At 43.5% G+C, this 18,810-nt stretch overlaps 1 protein-coding gene across 3 annotated transcripts in view; it reads right to left on the bottom strand.

Annotated features, from left to right (window-relative positions):
• Positions 1-3,226: 3,226 nt before the first annotated feature.
• PGM1 (phosphoglucomutase 1) overlaps positions 3,227-18,810 on the bottom strand; it is a 63,887-nt gene continuing 48,303 nt past the window's right edge. For all 3 annotated transcript variants that reach the window (XM_086717191.1, XM_086717190.1, XM_025932807.2), the window contains 4 exons: positions 12,884-13,019; positions 9,172-9,355; positions 6,559-6,693; positions 3,227-3,867 (listed from right to left, as the gene is read on the bottom strand). In XM_086717191.1, coding sequence (XP_086573317.1) covers positions 3,778-3,867; positions 6,559-6,693; positions 9,172-9,355; positions 12,884-13,019 — 545 coding nt within the window. In that variant the 3' untranslated portion in view covers positions 3,227-3,777. The remainder of the gene's footprint in view (positions 3,868-6,558; positions 6,694-9,171; positions 9,356-12,883; positions 13,020-18,810) is intronic.

The raw sequence follows: 18,810 nt of genomic DNA, 5'->3' as shown, positions 1-18,810 counted from the left end.
ATGGATGAACTCCGAGGGAGAGGAAGCAGAAGGACCAAGGCCCCAAGGCCTGGCCTCCCCCAAAACACAGTGAGCTTAGCCTTTGTTTTCATTCTCTGGGGCAAGGCCCATCCCCTGTATGCCTGGCTATTTTCTGGACCTGGGGAACATCCCTGACCTGGAATCTGCTTCTCCAAAGTGAAAGCAGAAATGTCAAGAGGGAGGGGGAAAGTGAAATTTCAGAGTTCAGCCCCAAACAGTTCCAACCCAATTTTCTCACTGTAATCCTCACCACACCCCAGAGAAAACAGGCCTGACTCACAGACCACATCAATCCTGGCAGGCGGGGAAGCTTGGCAGCAGGCCGCTGGCCAGCCTCTCAGGGTCCCATCCCCCAGCATTCCTGGTGGGCACATGTGTTGGGGTGTCTCTCTGGAAGCCACAGAGGGAGGAAAGGTGGCCCTCACCCATGCTCACCCCCACTGCTCCATGGCTCCAGTCACCTCCTTCTTCCTCCCCTGAGCTTTTAACTCCCAAACCCGTAGCCACGTGGGGTCAGGGAAAACAGCTGAATTATGATCAGGGATGAGGAGGAAATTTATAAAGCCATTCTAGGGGCCACAGACCTGGGAGTGTCTGCAGCTGATTCAACAGATGGAGAGGCAGAAAAAAGGTCATAGAAAGTAAATGAGATTCCCGGTCAAAATTCCACTTCCATCGCATGTAGCTGGAAACCAGGGGCAAATGACTTGAGCTTCTGTTCTGCTTCAGTTATCTGAATTCTAGAACCGGAATAATAACATCTTGCTTGCAGGGTTACTGGAAAGCTTGTAGCCCAGCATCTGAAACTGAACAGGTGCTCAGAAAATCTGGAGTCTAACATCAGGTATTGCCTACACAACTCGTAAGGCATTTATCCTGTTCAGTCTTCTATTTGTGCTGACTTCATTCCCTTTGCTAGTGTCACAGGCAGCTGGAGCATAGCAACTGTGTGTCACACATTCCTCCCTTCCCATGGCATCTCACACTCAATGTGGGTCAATACATATCTCCTGGCTGACTAATATACCCAAGTATCAAGATCCCAGGGCCAAAGGGAGGGCGAAGACAACAATGGCAAAACGAACTTTCTGGCACTGAACGCTCACGGTATGACCCTTTAATAAAAAAAATACAGGGGCATTTGTGCAAGTGCAAAAAACCTTTCTTTCACCTGTTAGAAGCAGCGAGTCAATAGAAGGGGCAATACAAAACACTGGCAAACCAGGCAGGGCTGAGCTTCACGGACTGGGGGCCTGTCACTGCCATCCAGCAGTGAGACAGTGGGCAAGTAACTAGACTTCATCTGTAAAATGGGGATATCCAGAGCATCTACCTCATAGAGTGATTGAGAGCATGTAAAAAAATATACACAAAACACTCAGAATAATGGCTGGCATTTGTTCGACAAATACTCCTCTTCCTCACATCTGGGTGAAACCTCAGTTCCATCTGCTGGACTAGACCCTGTTGCTAAATGGCAACACTGGAAATCTCACCCCAGATGGAGACCCTGTCACCTGGAACGGGGGGAGTCCACTCTGGGTCAGGGAGGGGTGCAGAGCTGGGCTGCCTCTCTGGAATAGTTTGTATGGTAAGGTGACTTTGTGGATATGCCCTGCAAAGCATAAATGCATCACAAGTATTAGTGTTACAACTTTTGTTTTTCTGATACTTAATAATCTAGAAACAATAGTATAAGCGTAATCCCAGTTCCCACTTGCTGGACAACTTACCATGAACTAGATAAAGTGCCCACTGCTTTTCCCAGGTCCACTCACTGAATGTTCTCAATGACCCTATAAAGTTGGAACTACTTTCATCTCAACAATTTTTTTTTAATAATTTTTTTTAAGTAGGTTCGACACCCAATGTGCAGCTTGAACTCACCACACTGAGATCAGAAGTCGCAACTCTACCAACTGAGCCAGCCAGGCGCCCCTTCATCCTAATGTTAAAGATATGGAGAATGATATTCAAAAGTGACTCAAAGTCTCCAGTGGGATTCAAACTCAGGTCTGCTGGCTCCCAAGCCTATGCTTTTTTTTTTTTTTTAATTTTTTTTTTTTTTTAACGTTTATTTTTGAGACAGAGAGAGACAGAGCATGAACGGGGGAAGGGCAGGGAAAGAGGGAGACACAGAATCGGAAGCAGGCTCCAGGCTCTGAGCCATCAGCCCAGAGCCTGATGCGGGGCTCAAACTCACGGACCGCGAGATCGTGACCCGGGTGAAGTCGGACGCTTAACCAACTGAGCCACCCAGGCGCCCCCCAAGCCTATGCTTTTAACTATCCCATTTTACTTATGGATTAAATATATGTGTTTTAAGATGAGGAGGATGCCAGTGGGCTTAAAATATCCAGCTAAATGCCAATAATCCTACTGATGTATTCTGAGAGCTCTACTTCTAGCCCCTCAATAGCATTATGGCATCTCAACACCATAAAGCACATGGCAGTGCTTTGCTATTTAAGATCTCCTGAAGGGGCGCCTGGGTGGCTCAGTCGGTTGAGTGGCCGACTTCACCTCAAGTCGTGATCTCTTGGTCCGTGAGTTCGAGCCTCGCGTCAGGCTCTGTGCTGACGGCTCAGAGCCTGGAGCCTGTTTCAGATTTTGTGTCTCCCTCTCTCTGACGCTCCCCTCTTCATGCTCTGTCTCTCCCTGTCTCAAAAATAAATAAAACGTTAAAAAAAAAAAAATTTAAGATCTCCTGAAAATCTTGCTTTCCTTCATCCAAATTAACCATGTCAAGTTTATTTTACCCACTTCCGATGGATCCAGGGCTCAGTTGACCCTAAGATCTGAAATTCCAGTTTTCGAGCATTTCAAGGATTTCAAACTTAGCACACAGAATATTTTGTTTTCTAGCTAGGACATCAAAACAAAATACAACACCTTCCTTTAAAAAAGAAATCTATTGGGGCACCTGGGTGGCTCAGTCAGTTGAGCGTCCGACTTTGGCTCAGGTCATGATCTCGCAGCTTGTGAGTTCGACCCCTGCCTCGGGCTCTGTCCTGACAGCTCAGAGCCTGGAGCCTGCTTCGGATTCTGTGTCTCCCTCTGTCTCTGCCCCTCCCCCGTTGGCATTCTGGCTCTCTCTCAAAAATAAACAAACATTAAAAAAAAAACTTTAAAAAAATTTTCTATTTTCTTTCTGAAATTGAAAGAGCATTTTGCTGTTAAGAAAAAAAAAGACATCAAGAAAGAGTAGCTTATTTTGCTTTAATATCCCAAAATATTTGTGTGACTGGGACTATGTTGCAAACCACGGCAGAAATCTGTAGACAAGTACGTCTCACTCTGAGGAAAGAACTGACTGGAGAGAAGGCACCAGAAATTGCATTTTGCTGGATCACATGTAAACAGTTAATGGGGAAAGAATTCACGGAAGAGAACAAAAGCTGCAGTGTCCTGTCGTTGGTACATCCTAAGGATGAGAAATGGCCTCACTAGCTGATGCTCAACCTCCATCTCACATTGTAGTCAACAGAAGCTGGTGCTAGGGAGACAAATACCCACACAGCAGCAGGGCCTAAGGGCACAAAAAGGAGGTGGCATTAGCATAAGCCCCTGGGTCCTCTTTTCCTCTTTCCCACAAATGGCAGTGTCGCACTAATGTGCCATTCATCAACAACTGGTTAGTGGAAAAAACGAATCCTAAAAAGCCTGGGTGAATACGCTTTGCTTCTGTCCATGCTCTTCAATCAGATGACTTGGAGGGTCCGGGGTGGAGGGACGTACCGCATCTGGCCTGTCTTCTTAGGTGATAACAGTGGGTGCAGTGCGTCCCGTCCTTTCTTGGAGTTGGGACACCTTCAGAGCAATGGAAATAAGGGGAGCCAACATGACCTGAGGGAGACACAAGGAGAACCTTTTCCATTACTTTCTCTAGACACAGATCCGTAGCTCCAGCCCTCAGATTCCCTCCAAGACCCACAAGTCTGACGGCCTACTCCCTACTCCCACATCCCAAAGACTCTGCAAGTCTAAGCACAAAGATGTGTCTTTCCCCTAAAACCTGCTTCCAGCATCCCTATCTCAATGACTTAACACCACAGTCCATCAAATAAAGCCAATGAACAGCTAAGAGTTACTCTTGACCCCTTCTTCTCCCACATTCCCCTTCTCCAATCTATCAGGAAGCCTACGTGACTTTTACCTTCTAAGTATCTTTCAATGGCCGCCATTTCTCTCCACCTCTCCCAGGGCCACAGATCTTTCTAAATCAATGTTCTCTTTCTTACCTGGAACAATGGTGCTTCTGCTTCCATTTCTGCATCCTCTAATTTGTTTCCTACACTGTACCCAAAGAGATCTTTTCTTTTTTTTTTTTTTAATTTTTTTTTCAACGTTTATTTATTTTTGCGACAGAGAGAGACAGAGCATGAACGGGGGAGGGGCAGAGAGAGAGGGAGACACAGAATCGGAAACAGGTTCCAGGCTCTGAGCCATCAGCCCAGAGCCTGACGCGGGGCTCGAACTCACGGACTGCGAGATCGTGACCTGGCTGAAGTCGGACGCTTAACCGACTGCGCCACCCAGGCGCCCCCAAAGAGATCTTTTCAAAATGCAACAACACTACCCTCCCATCTACCTCTCACTTGTGGGGGGGGGGGTGGCAGAGGGAGAAGAGAATTTTACTGTTACAGAATAATATAAATATCTTATAAATATTATTTATAAATATAAATATTATTCAATATTTTTTAAATTAAAAAATATATTTATCTAGCTAAACTGCCCATTTTACAGATGAGGAAACTGATATCCAAAAAGATGAAGCGATTTCATCAAATGATTCAACGGCAGAGCCAACAGTAGTTCATTTCCTACTGCCTACTGTTGCTTTCCCTAATCTTAATTTCCACCAACTCATTATTCCTGGGTGAAGGCAACAGAAGCAACTTCACATGCTGACCACACTACTTGCCATTCCCCCTGGGGCTCCCACAGTCCCAGAAAGTGTTGAGGCTGATGCCCAGCAGCTCCAGATTAAGGAAGGCATCTCCTGGCTGGAACAGTGGTACACCTAGGTATTGTGAGCACCTTATACCCTTCAGAGCCTCCCACCTCCCTCCCACTTCCCTCCTACCCCCTGAAGACTATGGTTCAAAGAAACTGATCTTTCATTCATTCTTTGTATCGACCATGTGCCAGGTATTAAGACAAAGAAAACAATTTCCTTCTTCCTTTCCTTTTGCTCTGTCATTCTGTGGGTCTACAATACAGACACCATTGCCTCTGTTAAGTTTTAGGGATACCTATAGCACAACAGAGATCTGGCAGTGATTGAAACTGGAGTCTGGCCACTGTAAAAAATATAAAAGTGAAGCATCCTCTCACCTCCCTCCTTTTGTAATAACAACAACTATCAGAGCCACGGTTTCTCAAAAGCTCATCCTATGTGCCAGGCACAGTATTTATAATTTTGCATCCCTCACCTCCTTAAATCACTATAATGACCCTATGAGGCAGGTAGGCTTCTACCAGGAAACCAAAGCTCAGAGCACTGAAATGACTTGCCCACAGACACACAGCTACTCAGGCGGCAGGAACTGAATTTAAAACAAGATCTTTCTAACTCCAAAACTTATGCTCAAAACCGCTATGCCAAGGCTTTCCAAATGAGCTTCCTAGGATTTTAATTAGGTGTCAGAGGAAAAAAGGCTTTGTGGAAAAATAAGCATGGTGAGATGCCACTTAAACAGGTGTCTTCACCATAAGCTTTCTCAGAGCCCTTAAGGCACACTGTGTATTATGTGAGGAAGGGCTTAATGTACCATAGCACTTCCTAAAAATTTTGGCTATGGAACTCTGGTTGGGGGAGCATTTATCAAGACCAGCGCATGAGGAACAAATGAGGTGAAAGTCCCCTGTGTGCCAGTGCCCCCCCCCCCTTGGCTCCTCCCCTTGGGTGGCTGTCCTCCAAGTTCTCTGCCCCACCCCTGGCCCCAGAGTCCCTCCTCACTCTGACATACTTCTGGAGACTCTTCAGGTAGGGCTGGGAGCCCAAACCACCAGGCTGCAAGTCTGCAGGTTCTTCCATAAAGACCTTTATTTCTGGGTCATGAAACTGTCTGCCCCACCACCTAGCATGTGCTCTGCCAGAACAGGCAATGAGACCAAGCAAAGTGGCAAATGACCAGTGACAGATCAGAACATTGGAGGAGGGGCTGATTTGAAGATTAGTTGTCCTGAATCTGCTGCTTACTGGGCATGTAACCCTATTAACTGCCACTTAACCTTTCTCTGCCTGTTTCTTTATCTGTAGTAGGGATAATAATAGCGTCTACCTCATTTGAGACTTAAATGAATCAATCCAGTTGGGTAATGGGTTTAGAACAGAGCATGGCAAATAGAAAGTACTGACGTAATTGTTAGCTAGGACTGCTGTTAGGATGTACTGAAGGAGACATGGAGAAAAGTGAGCACACGTGTTTGGCCATTTGAGAAATGGGTTGTGATGACACAGACTCAGTGTAACCTCTATCATTCCCTCCAACAGAAAGAAGTAGCCTGGGCACAAGGCTTGGGCATTACCTGGGGGTCCTGGTAGATCTTGGCAATGTCCTTCTCATAGCTGTCGATATATAGTCGAACGGTGGCCCCTGCACTCCCAGTGCCGCTCAGTCGAAAGATGATGCGAGAACCATCTGCAAAAATGAGCCGCAAGCCCTGGAGAAGAAAAGCAGAGATGTCTTCCCCACATGCTGGAAGGGAAACTGAAGGCTGGCAAATTACAAGGGGTTCGTTTTGGAGATCTAATTTCACCCATACGTGATCAATTGGAGGATTAGATTCTTGATAAATGGCAGCAGTTAAGCCCCATGAGTCTGCCTTGGTCAGCCGGTCACTGCATCCAGCCAAAGGGAGCTGAGCTCATCAGGGGTGGGGGGGGTAGAAGCATTCCCAGGGTCAGTGGGGGATCTGACCCGGGGCACAGGGATGCTGGATGACACAGGCCTGCCCTCCCCACCTCTCCCCACTTCCCTGTAATTTATGGACTAACCATTCCAGTTTGAAGCCTGATAAATAAGTAAACAAATAAGCCACTAGATGCAGAAATCTGATCCCCGGATTAGGAGGAAAACATGGACAGAATGGGCTGAAACCAGAGCAGATGAGATTCCAGACAGATGAGAGGAAGAACTCTTTGCAAAATACTGATGGAGAATCTCAAAGAGAGAACAGGAGGCCCAGATGGCAGAAGCCGGCTCTTCCCAACCTATCAAGCAGGATCCTGTGATCAATCTCCCCACCCATGACTAAGGACTCAAACCCTGGTCCATGTTGGCGCCATGCCAGAGCCATGTCCCTGACCCCCTGCTGCCCTCTTTCCCCGCCCTGGCAGTGTCTCTCGTCCTCAACAATCTTCTTGCTTCAGGGGACCTGAGGTTGAAGACTCGGGTAGATACTCTGTGGCGACAGGTAGGAAGGTTTGGCAAGACAGTTATCTGAGAACTCTCTAGTCTTTGTGAGCCTGTCATTCTCCCATACAAAGAAGAACTTTGCATAAAGCCAAAGACCAGCCAGAGGGAAAGACACGGCTCCTCACCTGCTACTGGTCACCCAACCCCATCGAGGGCTTAAATGTGCCATTTAGCAGTGAAGACAGTAGATGAAATGCACAGTACATTCCTGACTCTGTCGTCACAGGGGGGATACAGCTAACTCCCGTTTACCATATCTTGCTTTCTAGAAACATATCGGGTTGGTCTACCCCATCCAGACCTTCAACGTGAAGCTTCTAAATTCTTTTCACTTGATGGCAGATGCTATATCTACTCCACAAGATTCTCCCTCCTACCTGGTCTTTGATCTAAATGCCCAGACTTTCTGATTATAGAATGCAAAGCTGCTGAGTTCCTCCTCACAGAGTGCAGAGCAGCACGCGCACTCATGCTGACACCCTTAAGTTCCCCTCCTCCCTCCTCGCAGGTGCTGGGTACATGGCAGAGTTGGGGTTTACTTTCTCTAAATGCCCACTTTCTCTCTGAAGGCTTCTCTATAAAATCTTCTGCTCTGCTCGGCCATCCTCTGGACCCCACCCTCTCCCTTTCCACAGCCACCCTCTACTCCACCCTGGGCCTCTCTTTCTAATTATCCCAGACATCACTTACAACCATCCACACTGGACCCAGAGTTCTCACAGGGGCTGAAAAGGCATAGGGAAGAAAGCCCACTGTGCTCATATTTTGAGGATGGGAGACTCCTGGCACTGAGGGCCACTGTGACCATGCTCCATCCACTCATCCACTATCTGGTCTCCAGAAAGGCACTAAATCAATCCTGCAGTGCATCTCCTTCAAAGCTGTCAGATGCCTTGACAAGGACCAGGCCAAAAATCTGGGTCTGTCAGGAAAAAGCAAACTGGGGAGCTGTAACAGAATGTTCACCTCCTTTATTATCTCTGTTTCTCAATTATTAGTGGGAAGTCCATCCTGTGACAATAGAACCAGAGGAAACAGGACCCCATGCCCTAAGTGTTTGTGAGAAGCCTTGAGAAGGGCTGACCTAGCCTGCAGCCTTGGGTCCCTGGCACCCACTGAGGGAAACCCTAACAGCTCTGTCTCCATCCAGACACAGCCCAGGCTCTCAACTGTGATTATCTAGATGAGCGCTGCTGTGTTAGGATTGGCTGCATGTCACATGCTATGGGTAGTAATAGTTAACATTTCTAAGTCTGGAATGCCTCGTCATTTTTTTTTCTTTTTTTAGAAACTAGAACATACCATAGGAACGTCTACGATAACGACACTCTTGCGGCTGGCATTGTGCTATCATCTCTTGAGAGAAAAAGGGATTGATACCTAAGGCAGTTGTTCACCTTTTCACCTTTAGATTCTAGAGCTTCTTTCTGCACACGCCTTCAACACAATGCCTTACGTGGGATTCTGGAGGCTGTAAAAATCCCTCTGGAGCTGAGGCTAAGAATCCCAGGAGGAGGGCATAGGGAAGTGCATAGAACCAGGGCAAAACCCATTTCCCTACGAGTATGTTTGCATGTTGTGTGTGACCCAGCAGAGAACTGTCAACCCCAGGAAAACAAGGCAGCAAAGGAGAAATGATCGAGGGGCTTTTTTCCTTTTTCTCATGAGATTTCATAGATGAGCTCTGAGGCCTCTCTCCCAATTCACATAAATCTGCTCCTACCTGATTCCTTGAAATGCTTCCATCCACTGGATCACTGTATTCAAAGTTGTCAATTTTCTCCACAGTGTAAACTTTATCACCCACTGGGAACTGTTTCCCCACGAAGGAGCGATCAGATATCAGGGCCTCCAAGTCCTTCATCATTTTGTTGGCACCCTCAGCTTCCACCTCCTCATAGTCATACCTGCAAGAAGTCACAAAGGCGGGGCCCCAGGCTGACTTCAGATCACACTAAGTAGATTACCACTTTCTTCATCATTTGTTTGGCTGTCCCCCCAAAACCACCTAACTTCAGAAGAAGCTGGCAAAAGGCTGACCTTGTTCGTCTCTGGGGAGGGACCAGGTCGGGGATGAAAGGAAGGCTTTGCAGGATTTCAGGAAAGGGTTAGGAGCTTCTGAATAAGCAGAAGACTCCCATCTTGGCTTTTGTACAGAATAAGCTCTCAGAAGCTTCAAAGAAAGGCTTTTGAGAGATTCTATCTAACATTTAATCACCACATCCTGAGGAGGTAGAATTAAATGCAATGTTATCTCTAGAGAACTCTGCATCAAGGAGCATATGACTCAGGCACTTCCCTTCCAAACTCCTAGAGCTTCTTTGGGATAAATGCTGGGCCAGCTCCCAGTCTGGGACCTGCCTGAGGCTGTTGAGATTTTGGCCAAGGAGAGTTCCAGTCTCCACAGGAGCTTCCTAAAGTAAGGCCAAGTTTTCACTGACCAGATGGAAGGAGTCAAACCCTAACTCTTTACATCTGAAACACCTCTGTCCTTTCAGTGAAGGTGGATTCTGGTCCAAAGTGCTTTGGCTTCATCCCCACAGAGGAGGCCTGGTGTGGACACAAAAGGGTCAAAGCAAAAAAAAAAAAAAAAAAAAAAATCACAAAAGAAATTCTATAACTGTTATTATTACTCCAAGAATTGTTCTGGACTTCTTTCTTATGAGGTTAAAGACTCTTACAGGTGGATTTTCTTGACCTAGTAGCACACACCCTCTTGAGAGAGTTATTTTTTAGAGGCTCAAGACAGCAGAGTCTATATTTATTTGTGATAGTGAAACAAATATGATATGTGTAAGATGACACCTCTGAGACATGAGAAATACTGGGGAATTAAGGCCAACCTGTTCTGGCTCCAGATTCTATGAATCAAGGACAAGAGTCTCCTTAATCTTGAAGTCAGCTCTTTCCCCTAGTTAAAATGATAAACAGCAAGAAATTACAGCCAGGTGTTTGTGCTTTACATCTGTGACCTTTGGGCGTTTGAGGGAAGTGTTCTATAAATCCTAGGCACAGAGGGGTATAATGGAAAGAATCTGGGCTTTGGCCATAGAGCATGCGATGAATCTAGCCCCTATCGGTTACTAACTGTACAGCTATGGGCAAGTTGCTTCATCCCTGAGAATCTCAGTTGCCTTATCAAGAACTGCTTTGAGACTGATACGAAACAATGCAGCTGAGGTGCCTGGCACTTTTGTTAAATAAATGAGGGTACAGTAGAGTCTTAATTAGCCATAAATGTAGGTTCTAGGGACTTTATTTGAAATACTTATATAGCAATTATTTGACATTGATAAAAATATGTTAAAATGGTTTTTAGATGGAGACTTTTAACTGGTTCAAGAGTGACCCCTTCCTTCTCCAAACAAACCCTCCTAATCTTATTCCACTCTGGCTACTATTCACTTGTTAACTCATCCATTTATTTATTCAAAGCATATTTACAGGGGCACCCGGGTGGCTCAGGCCATTAAGTGTCCAACTGTGGCTCAGGTCATGATCTTGCAGTTCATAGGTTCGAGCCCTGCATCGGGCTCTGTGCTGACAGCTCAGAGCCTGGAGCCTGCTTTGGATTCTGTGTCTGCCTTTCTCTCTGCCCTTCCCCTGCTCGTACTCTGTCTCTCTCAAAAATAAATAAACATTAAAAAAAAACTCAAAGCGTATTGACAGTGTCACTACAAGTGAGGTGTTTGGTGATACCATGAAGAACAAAAACAGAGATGGTCCTGTCTACATGACACTCTAGGCTCTACAGAGTTCATGACTGCCATTCTGAATTACCACGTTTTTCTGGTTGTTAGAAAGTAGAGATTCTTGCCTTGGTTTCCAGGTACTGTTCCAGTACCACGTGACAGCTATTGCTTATACCTTCCTCAAACAAATAACTTTAGGAAGACAGCAATGAACTTCTCCAAAGTTGATAAAGGATTCTGATTAAGGACGCTGAATTGCTTAAGGTTAAATTCTTACTGACTATCCAGAGATCGTGGACTATTCAATCCGTGACATATTTTTTAAATTCTCCAATTTAACTCACCTATTTTATAGAAAAGGCAACTGAGGTCCAAAGAAACTACATCTTTGCATTTCTTACATAAACAATTCATCTACTCTCCTTTTTCTCATATTTCCTATGTAGGAAATATGAGAAATTCTAGGAAAAATTTTGTTAGATTTTTACACTTACCAGGGGAAGGCAAATTGGAATTAGTGAAAAGCACTACTCAAAAAAAAAAAAAAAAATTAATGCTTTTTAAAAACAGAAGTGTGCATGGCAAAGAGGAATTACTAAGTATTCAAAGTATTTTGTTCACTGCTGAATCCCCAGTGCCTGGAGGAAAGTAGGTACACAGTCAATATTTATTGAATCAATGAAAGAAGTATTGACAGGTATGCAACCTTTGGGGACCTATTTTAATGAGTCAGAAAAGTTGATTTAGACTAGGCATAATTGTTTCCATAATTTCAGAAAAATAAAGTTGCCATACTTTGAGTGCCCCAGAGTTTATAAAACACTTTCTGACTCCTATTTCATTTAACCTACTCAATGGCAGACTGTTATTTCCATTTCTACAAACGAAAGAAATGAGTACAGTATTCTGTTAGAGAGAGGCTAAGTGACTTCCCAGTGCACTAAGGGGCAGAAATAAAATTCTAATCCGTTCTTCTGAATTCAAATTCAATGCAATTGTCATGTCTACCTGCAGGTACATTTAAAATTTTTTTTAATTTAAAAAAATTTTTAAATTTTTTTTTTCAACGTTTTTTTTTTTATTTATTTTTGGGACAGAGAGAGACAGAGCATGAACGGGGGAGGGGCAGAGAGAGAGGGAGACACAGAATCGGAAACAGGCTCCAGGCTCCGAGCCATCAGCCCAGAGCCCGACGCGGGGCTCGAACTCACGGACCGCGAGATCGTGACCTGGCTGAAGTCGGACGCTTAACCGACTGCGCCACCCAGGCGCCCCAATTTAAAATAATTTTTAAAAACTCTTTAGAGAGAGAGAGCATGCATGAGTGGGGGAGAGGGGCAGAGGGGGAGAAAGAGAAACTTAAGCAGGCTCCACACTCAGCACACAGTCTGACACAGGCCTCAATCCTATAACACTGGGAACATGACCTGAGCCAAAATCAAGAGTCAGACGCTCAACCGTCTGGGCCACCCAGGCACCCCATACCTGCAGGTACATTTAAAAGGCTTAGAAAACATTCTTTTGAATATGTTAATTAAATTTTTTAAGTCTCATTCTTTATGGCTAACATAAAAGATGTAATTTCTTTGGACTCTGAATTATTTTAAAGTCCTTTCAATTTGCAGAGGCTGGATGAACTTGGGTTTTATTATCACTTGAGACAGGAAAAAATGTGTACACATGAGAATTCTCTCCACCCACTTCCCCACCCTACCTCTGTACTCCAGCCAGGCTGTGACTTACCTGGTGAAGAAATTCCGGCCATACTTTTGCCAGTGATCTTTGAGAATGTCCTCCACACTCTGTTTGCGGGTGGCTAGAATGGAGAGCCAAGCGAGGACAGCCCAGAGTCCATCTTTCTCACGGATGTGGTCAGAACCTGGTGGGAGGACAGCAAACAGCTGTGAGAAACGTGATTTCTCTAAAACATTTGGGAACGAACTCAATAATAAACATGTAGACCGAACCAAAACAGTCACACAACTTTACTGAGGAACTTGAATACATACTGAACAAAGTAACATAATATTGAAAAGAAGTTGATGCTTCCCAAAGTAATTTAGATATTTACAGCAAATGCCAATAAATATGTCAGCGGAATAGTTGGTAGAATTTGAGATATCATTTATAAAGTATGAATGTGAGCAGAAAAAAAAATCTTAAACAAATAATGGAAGAACATGGCCATTATAGATATTCAATAATTAAAAGTCTGGTAGCTTAATGGAACAAAAGAGAGTATTTAGAAAGAGACCCATACACATATGCAACTTGAATATATGATAAAGGTATCACTTCAAGTCTGTAGGAAAAGAATGGATTACTTTTTAAATAATATTTCGGTAACTAAACAGTTGGGGAAAAATTCAGCTTTTTTCCCTATAAAACACTATACCAAAAAGATTTCCAAATGGATTAGATACTCAAATACAAAATTGGAAAAGCTTTAGGGGTGCTTGGGGGGCTAGGTCAGTTAAGCGTCCAACTCTTAGTTTCAGCTCAGGTCATGATCCCAGGGTCATGGGATTAAGCCCGCATGAGGTTCCACACTTAAGCATGGAGCCTGCTTAAGATTCTCTCCCTCCCTCTGCCCCTCTCCCCCACTCATGCTCTCTCTCAAAAAAACTTGAAAACCTTTAAATCCTAGAAGATACATATATATATATATATATATATATATATATATATATATATATAAAGATACATAGAGATATAGATATAAATATATAATGTAAATAATATAAAATATATATAATATATTTTAAAGTCTTAGGGATAGCAAATACAGGTAAATTCAGAATTCATAAAGGAAAAAAAAAATCTACGTATGTGTCTACTAAAAAAAATTACCATTTCAGGGGCACCTGGGTGGCTCAGTCAGTTAAGTGTCCGACTCTTGATTTTGGCTCAGGTCTTGATCTCACAGTTTGTGAGATCAAGCCTCACACAGGGTTTTGCACTGACAGCCCAGAGCCTCCTTGGGATTCTCTCTCTCCCTCTCTCTCTGCCCCTCCCCAGCTCGTGTGTGCACGCATGCATGCTCCCTCCCTCTCTCTCTCTCTGAAAATACATACATACATACATACAGTTTTTAAAGTTGCCATTTCTATCAGCAAAATCACTACAGATAAAAGCAAAAGGCCATTGGCAAACTTAAAAAAAAAACACATTTGCAATATAAAATAGATGTTTAATACATTCAATATAGAAAAAAAATTATATATTAACAAGAAAAAAGTAAAACCTCAATAGAAATACAGACCAAGGATATAAATAAACAATTCACCAAAGAATAAATACAGGTACCCAATCACATAAGAAGCTAGCATTAATTTTTTAAAAAAATAAATTAAAGTTAAAACCACAATGAGAAACTGCTGCTTGCTTGGCAAATGCCACAGATTTCAAAATGAGAATACCTAGTATCAGGGGACGTTTAAGGGAAATGGGATTCCAGCATGCTGCTACAGGGAAAGGTACAATCTTCTGGAGAGCAATTTGGCAAAAAGTATGAAAGCCTTAAAAATGGACCTACTTGTGGATCCAGCAACTCCAATCTAGGACATCTTTCTTTAACCAACAGAGATTTGGTTAAATCAACTGTGGCACATCTGTCCCCTTCTGAGGTACTTGCTAAAATCTTTCTGAAACCAACAAGTTGTTTCCTCTGCATGTGTTCTGGAGACCCTTTCCAAGAGCCCGATGTGGGACACAAGTCTCCTTTTTAGCCTTTAACTTCCTTATTCTAAAATGAAACAAACCAAGGGGCGCCTGGGTGGCGCAGTCGGTTAAGCGTCCGACTTCAGCCAGGTCACGATCTCGCGGTCCGTGAGTTCGAGCCCCGCCTCGGGCTCTGGGCTGATGGCTCAGAGCCTGGAGCCTGTTTCCGATTCTGTGTCTCCCTCTCTCTCTGCCCCTCCCCCGTTCATGCTCTGTCTCTCTCTGTCCCAAAAATAAATAAAAAACGTTAAAAAAAAATTTAAAAAAAAAATAAAATAAATAAAATAAAATGAAACAAACCAAAACAAAACAAAACACCACTCACAGATATTAAGTGCTACTTTCTGACTTCTGAATAGGACTCAATACAATCCCTCTCTGATGGTGCTTTGCATATTATCATGCCTTGAATTCTTTATGTGCCTGTCTGTCCTTGATTTCCCACTGAGACTTATTCTTAAAAAGAGTATCTCACAATGCTAACTATGTAGTAGGCATGAATATCCTTCCCCTTTTCATCCTTTTAGACTCAACTCAAATGTCCTCTCCTCTCTGGGACTAGTTCCCAGCTTCCCTAGGCAGTTATGAGCTACTTTCTCTTTCTTCTCCTATAGCGACCTGCTCAAAACCTCTGCTGTGGGACATACTCCTTGCTAATCTATTTATGAGCCTTTCACCCCACTTTTCCTGTATATCCTAGAGACATCTCTTATTTACCCTTAAAACTAAGTCTGGTGACTAGCACAGCACATGGAATAGGTAAATAACTGTGAAGGAGTGCATGAATGAGTTAATTAATTAATCTACTCCAATACTTTCTCTTTCTCTTTTTGGATCATAAAAACACACAACTTTTTTTTTTTTCCCAAAAGATCTTCTCTTCAATAAGATAACCACTTTTAGAAACAATAGTTCTCAGAAGCTGGATGCTGACAAAACCAGAGACACTAGGCAATACTTTTAGCGCTTTATGTAACAAATTTTTCGTTTACCTAATTTTATTATCTATGGACTTTTATTCACCTGTATTGCTATTTCAAGGAACAGAAATTAGCTCTCTGGCCCTCACAGCATTTGCAAATGATGTTATGGTAATTGCTCACCCTGAGCAGCAAGATTTTGGCAGCTTCCCCTATACATTTAGAATTCATGACAAAAGTATACAGCTTTGCAATTATTTGTCTATGCTTCCAGGGGGTATTTTTCTTCCTTCCTTTTCTTTTCCTTATTTATTTAGTTATTTATTTAGGCTAGCCTAAAAGCATAGGGTTCCTTTGTGCTTTTCCTGTTCTAAGTAAATAAAATAAAATCTAAAAATCTTACCCAACTCTTTAGTTATTTGGAGATAACTAAATGACATACCTAACATTATCAACAAAAGATCTGCCTTTGATAACATACACAATTATTGTATTTCATTTGCACGCTCCCTGGTCTTTCTGGAAATTCTGACTACTCTCATTAATCATATTTATCTAATCAAAACTCTAGGTAACTCTATGGGGTGCCTGGGTGGCTCAGTCGGTTAAGTGTCCAACTTCAGCTCAGGTCATGATCTCACAGTCCGTGAGTTCAAGCCCCACATCGAACTCTGTGCTGACAGCTCAGAGCCTGGAGCCTGATTCAGATTCTATGTCTCCCTCTCTCTCTCTGCCCCTCCCCCTCTGGCAATCTGTCTCTCTGTCTCTCAAAAATAAATACATGTTAAAAAAATTTTTTTTTTAAATACATAACTCTAAGTAACTCTAATGCTCAGAAAATCTGGGCACATTCATTTTCTTTAGGGTTCTAATGAATGATGACAAGCTCCTAGTGAAAAAAAAGACAATGATGTGTGGGTGGGTATGCAGGTGTGTGTGTTTCTAAAGCTGTTGCTTTTGCAGTCATGGAGGTTATATTTCAATGGAAAATGCTTTATATTTAAGAGTCACAAAACCAGAATCTGAAACACTGCTACTTATTAGCTGTTTGCATTTGAACAAGTCACATAACATTTCTGAGCCTCAGTTTCTTTGTACAATGGGGATAATGTCACCTTTCTCACACAATTGTAAGACTTTAGTGTGACAGAAAGTAGCACTGGTCTATGAACTGTTGAATACTATATAAATAAATGCAAAATACCATCATGGATAAGGGAAATATAAAAAACTTTTGGGGAAAATGAATGCTTTCCACTACCTTATTAAGTTTTCAAAAATGTCTCTTAACTACATACTGGTGAAGAAAATGGAATAGAACCCAATATGCTTTTTTCTCTGGGCAATGGGATCACAGTGTTTTTCTCTTCTTCCTTATCTAATTTTCCGATTATGAATGTGAGTTACTGGTATCATTTGTTTCATTTTTAAAAAAGTAAATGAAGCCAAGCTCCCACAATTGTGAGACAAGGGAAACACCACCGGCAAGCACCACTAGTCCTCGCTGACACAAAAGCAGTGGTGGGTCTCTTTGTATTTGGTCCAGCTCAGAGACCAACTGAGTGCATGGGAATTCTGCCCCTTCAGCATCTTCAAACACCTGTCACTTAACTTCGGCCTAATCAGCACCTTGTGATAAGTATAAATTCAGCTCAGTCAGAGCAGACTCCAGGTTTCGGCCAAGAAAAATGTCAACCCTTGCCGAGGGAGCCAAAAGCTAACAGTTTAGGGATTAGGTTCCATCTACCAGTATAGGCATCTCAGGAGTGCTGGGCTCCTCCTGCTTCTGGCTGGTGATGGGTCTGAGGACGGGGAAGCGGCAAATAAAAAAGAGCTACGTGGAGTTGTCTGAAAACACATGCATCTGTCTCATGTCTCTCTTTATCTCTCTCTGCCCATCTTTATCTCCCCTTTGGTCTTCTAAACACGCTATTTTCTCTGCCTGAAAATCTCCACTCCAAACATACCTATCAGCTTGGCTAACATCGCCTGCAATGACTTTCAACTTCCCCCAAAACCAGGATGCCCTTCTTGTTGCCCTTCAGGCTCACCTCTAGTCTATCATACCTTGTCTGTTCTTACCCTACCTGGACTATGAGTTGTATCCGTAGCTGGTGCCTGGTACATAGCCAGTTCTCAGTAAGGGTTTGCCCAAAGAATGCTCAGACCCCCGTTGACTGGATGGGAGGTTCAGCAGACCTGCTCCATCTTGTCTTTTTTATGGCACAAATGAATTTACTCTGAAAGGGCTGCTAAGCTGCTCAGGAAGCCACTTCCAGATTGCTTGAGCCTGTGGGGGCTCTCCTCCAGCAGCCCACAGACTTTCCATTTAGCAAGTAACCCTCTCTGCCTTGTGACTGTCCCTGGAACTATTTCCTTTGGGGGAATGTGCCTGATAGGCAGGAACTGTGTCTTAACCCAAACTCCATTTTATGCTCAACGAATATGAATCAGTGCCTATCATGTTCCAAGTCCAAGGAAAATACCAAGATGCATAAGACATGTTACCTGCCCTCACAAATAAGCACAGACATACAGGTGAGGGAAATAGACATGCAGGTAATAGTGTAACTGAGTTACTTATAATTAGGGCATCAGCCTAGTTTTAGTAGGGTACTTGATCTGGCAAATCTCCAGAGACGGGATGTTCTAACCTTCCCACGGGGACTTCACCTACAGGAAAATGTACTCCAGAGCTATGCAAATTAGAATATGCTGAGAACCAGACAGAAAATCAGATCTCCTTTACCACAGGTTGGTGCCCTGACTAAAAGCTCCCAGGGCACCCTGTACTTCACCTCTGATCACTCTGCACACTTGTAAGTACGTGGCCAGAGTCTGACTTCCTTCCCCAAATGCAGACTTTTCAGAGCCCTGTACAAGGTCGTGCTCGGCATTGTGACCCTTTAGCCTAACTCAGTATCTGGTTCACAAAGATCAATAAACATCTGAGGAATGAGTTGATGAAAAGAAGCACAAACATGAAAAACTCTTCATAAGAAATTAAAATTAAAAGAAATTTGCAAAGCA

Source organism: Puma concolor, chromosome C1 (assembly GCF_028749965.1).
Source record: "Puma concolor isolate L17-30 chromosome C1, mPumCon1.1.hap2, whole genome shotgun sequence".
Classification (NCBI taxonomy): domain Eukaryota; kingdom Metazoa; phylum Chordata; class Mammalia; order Carnivora; family Felidae; genus Puma; species Puma concolor.
This window is presented reverse-complemented; position numbering and strand designations above follow the sequence as displayed.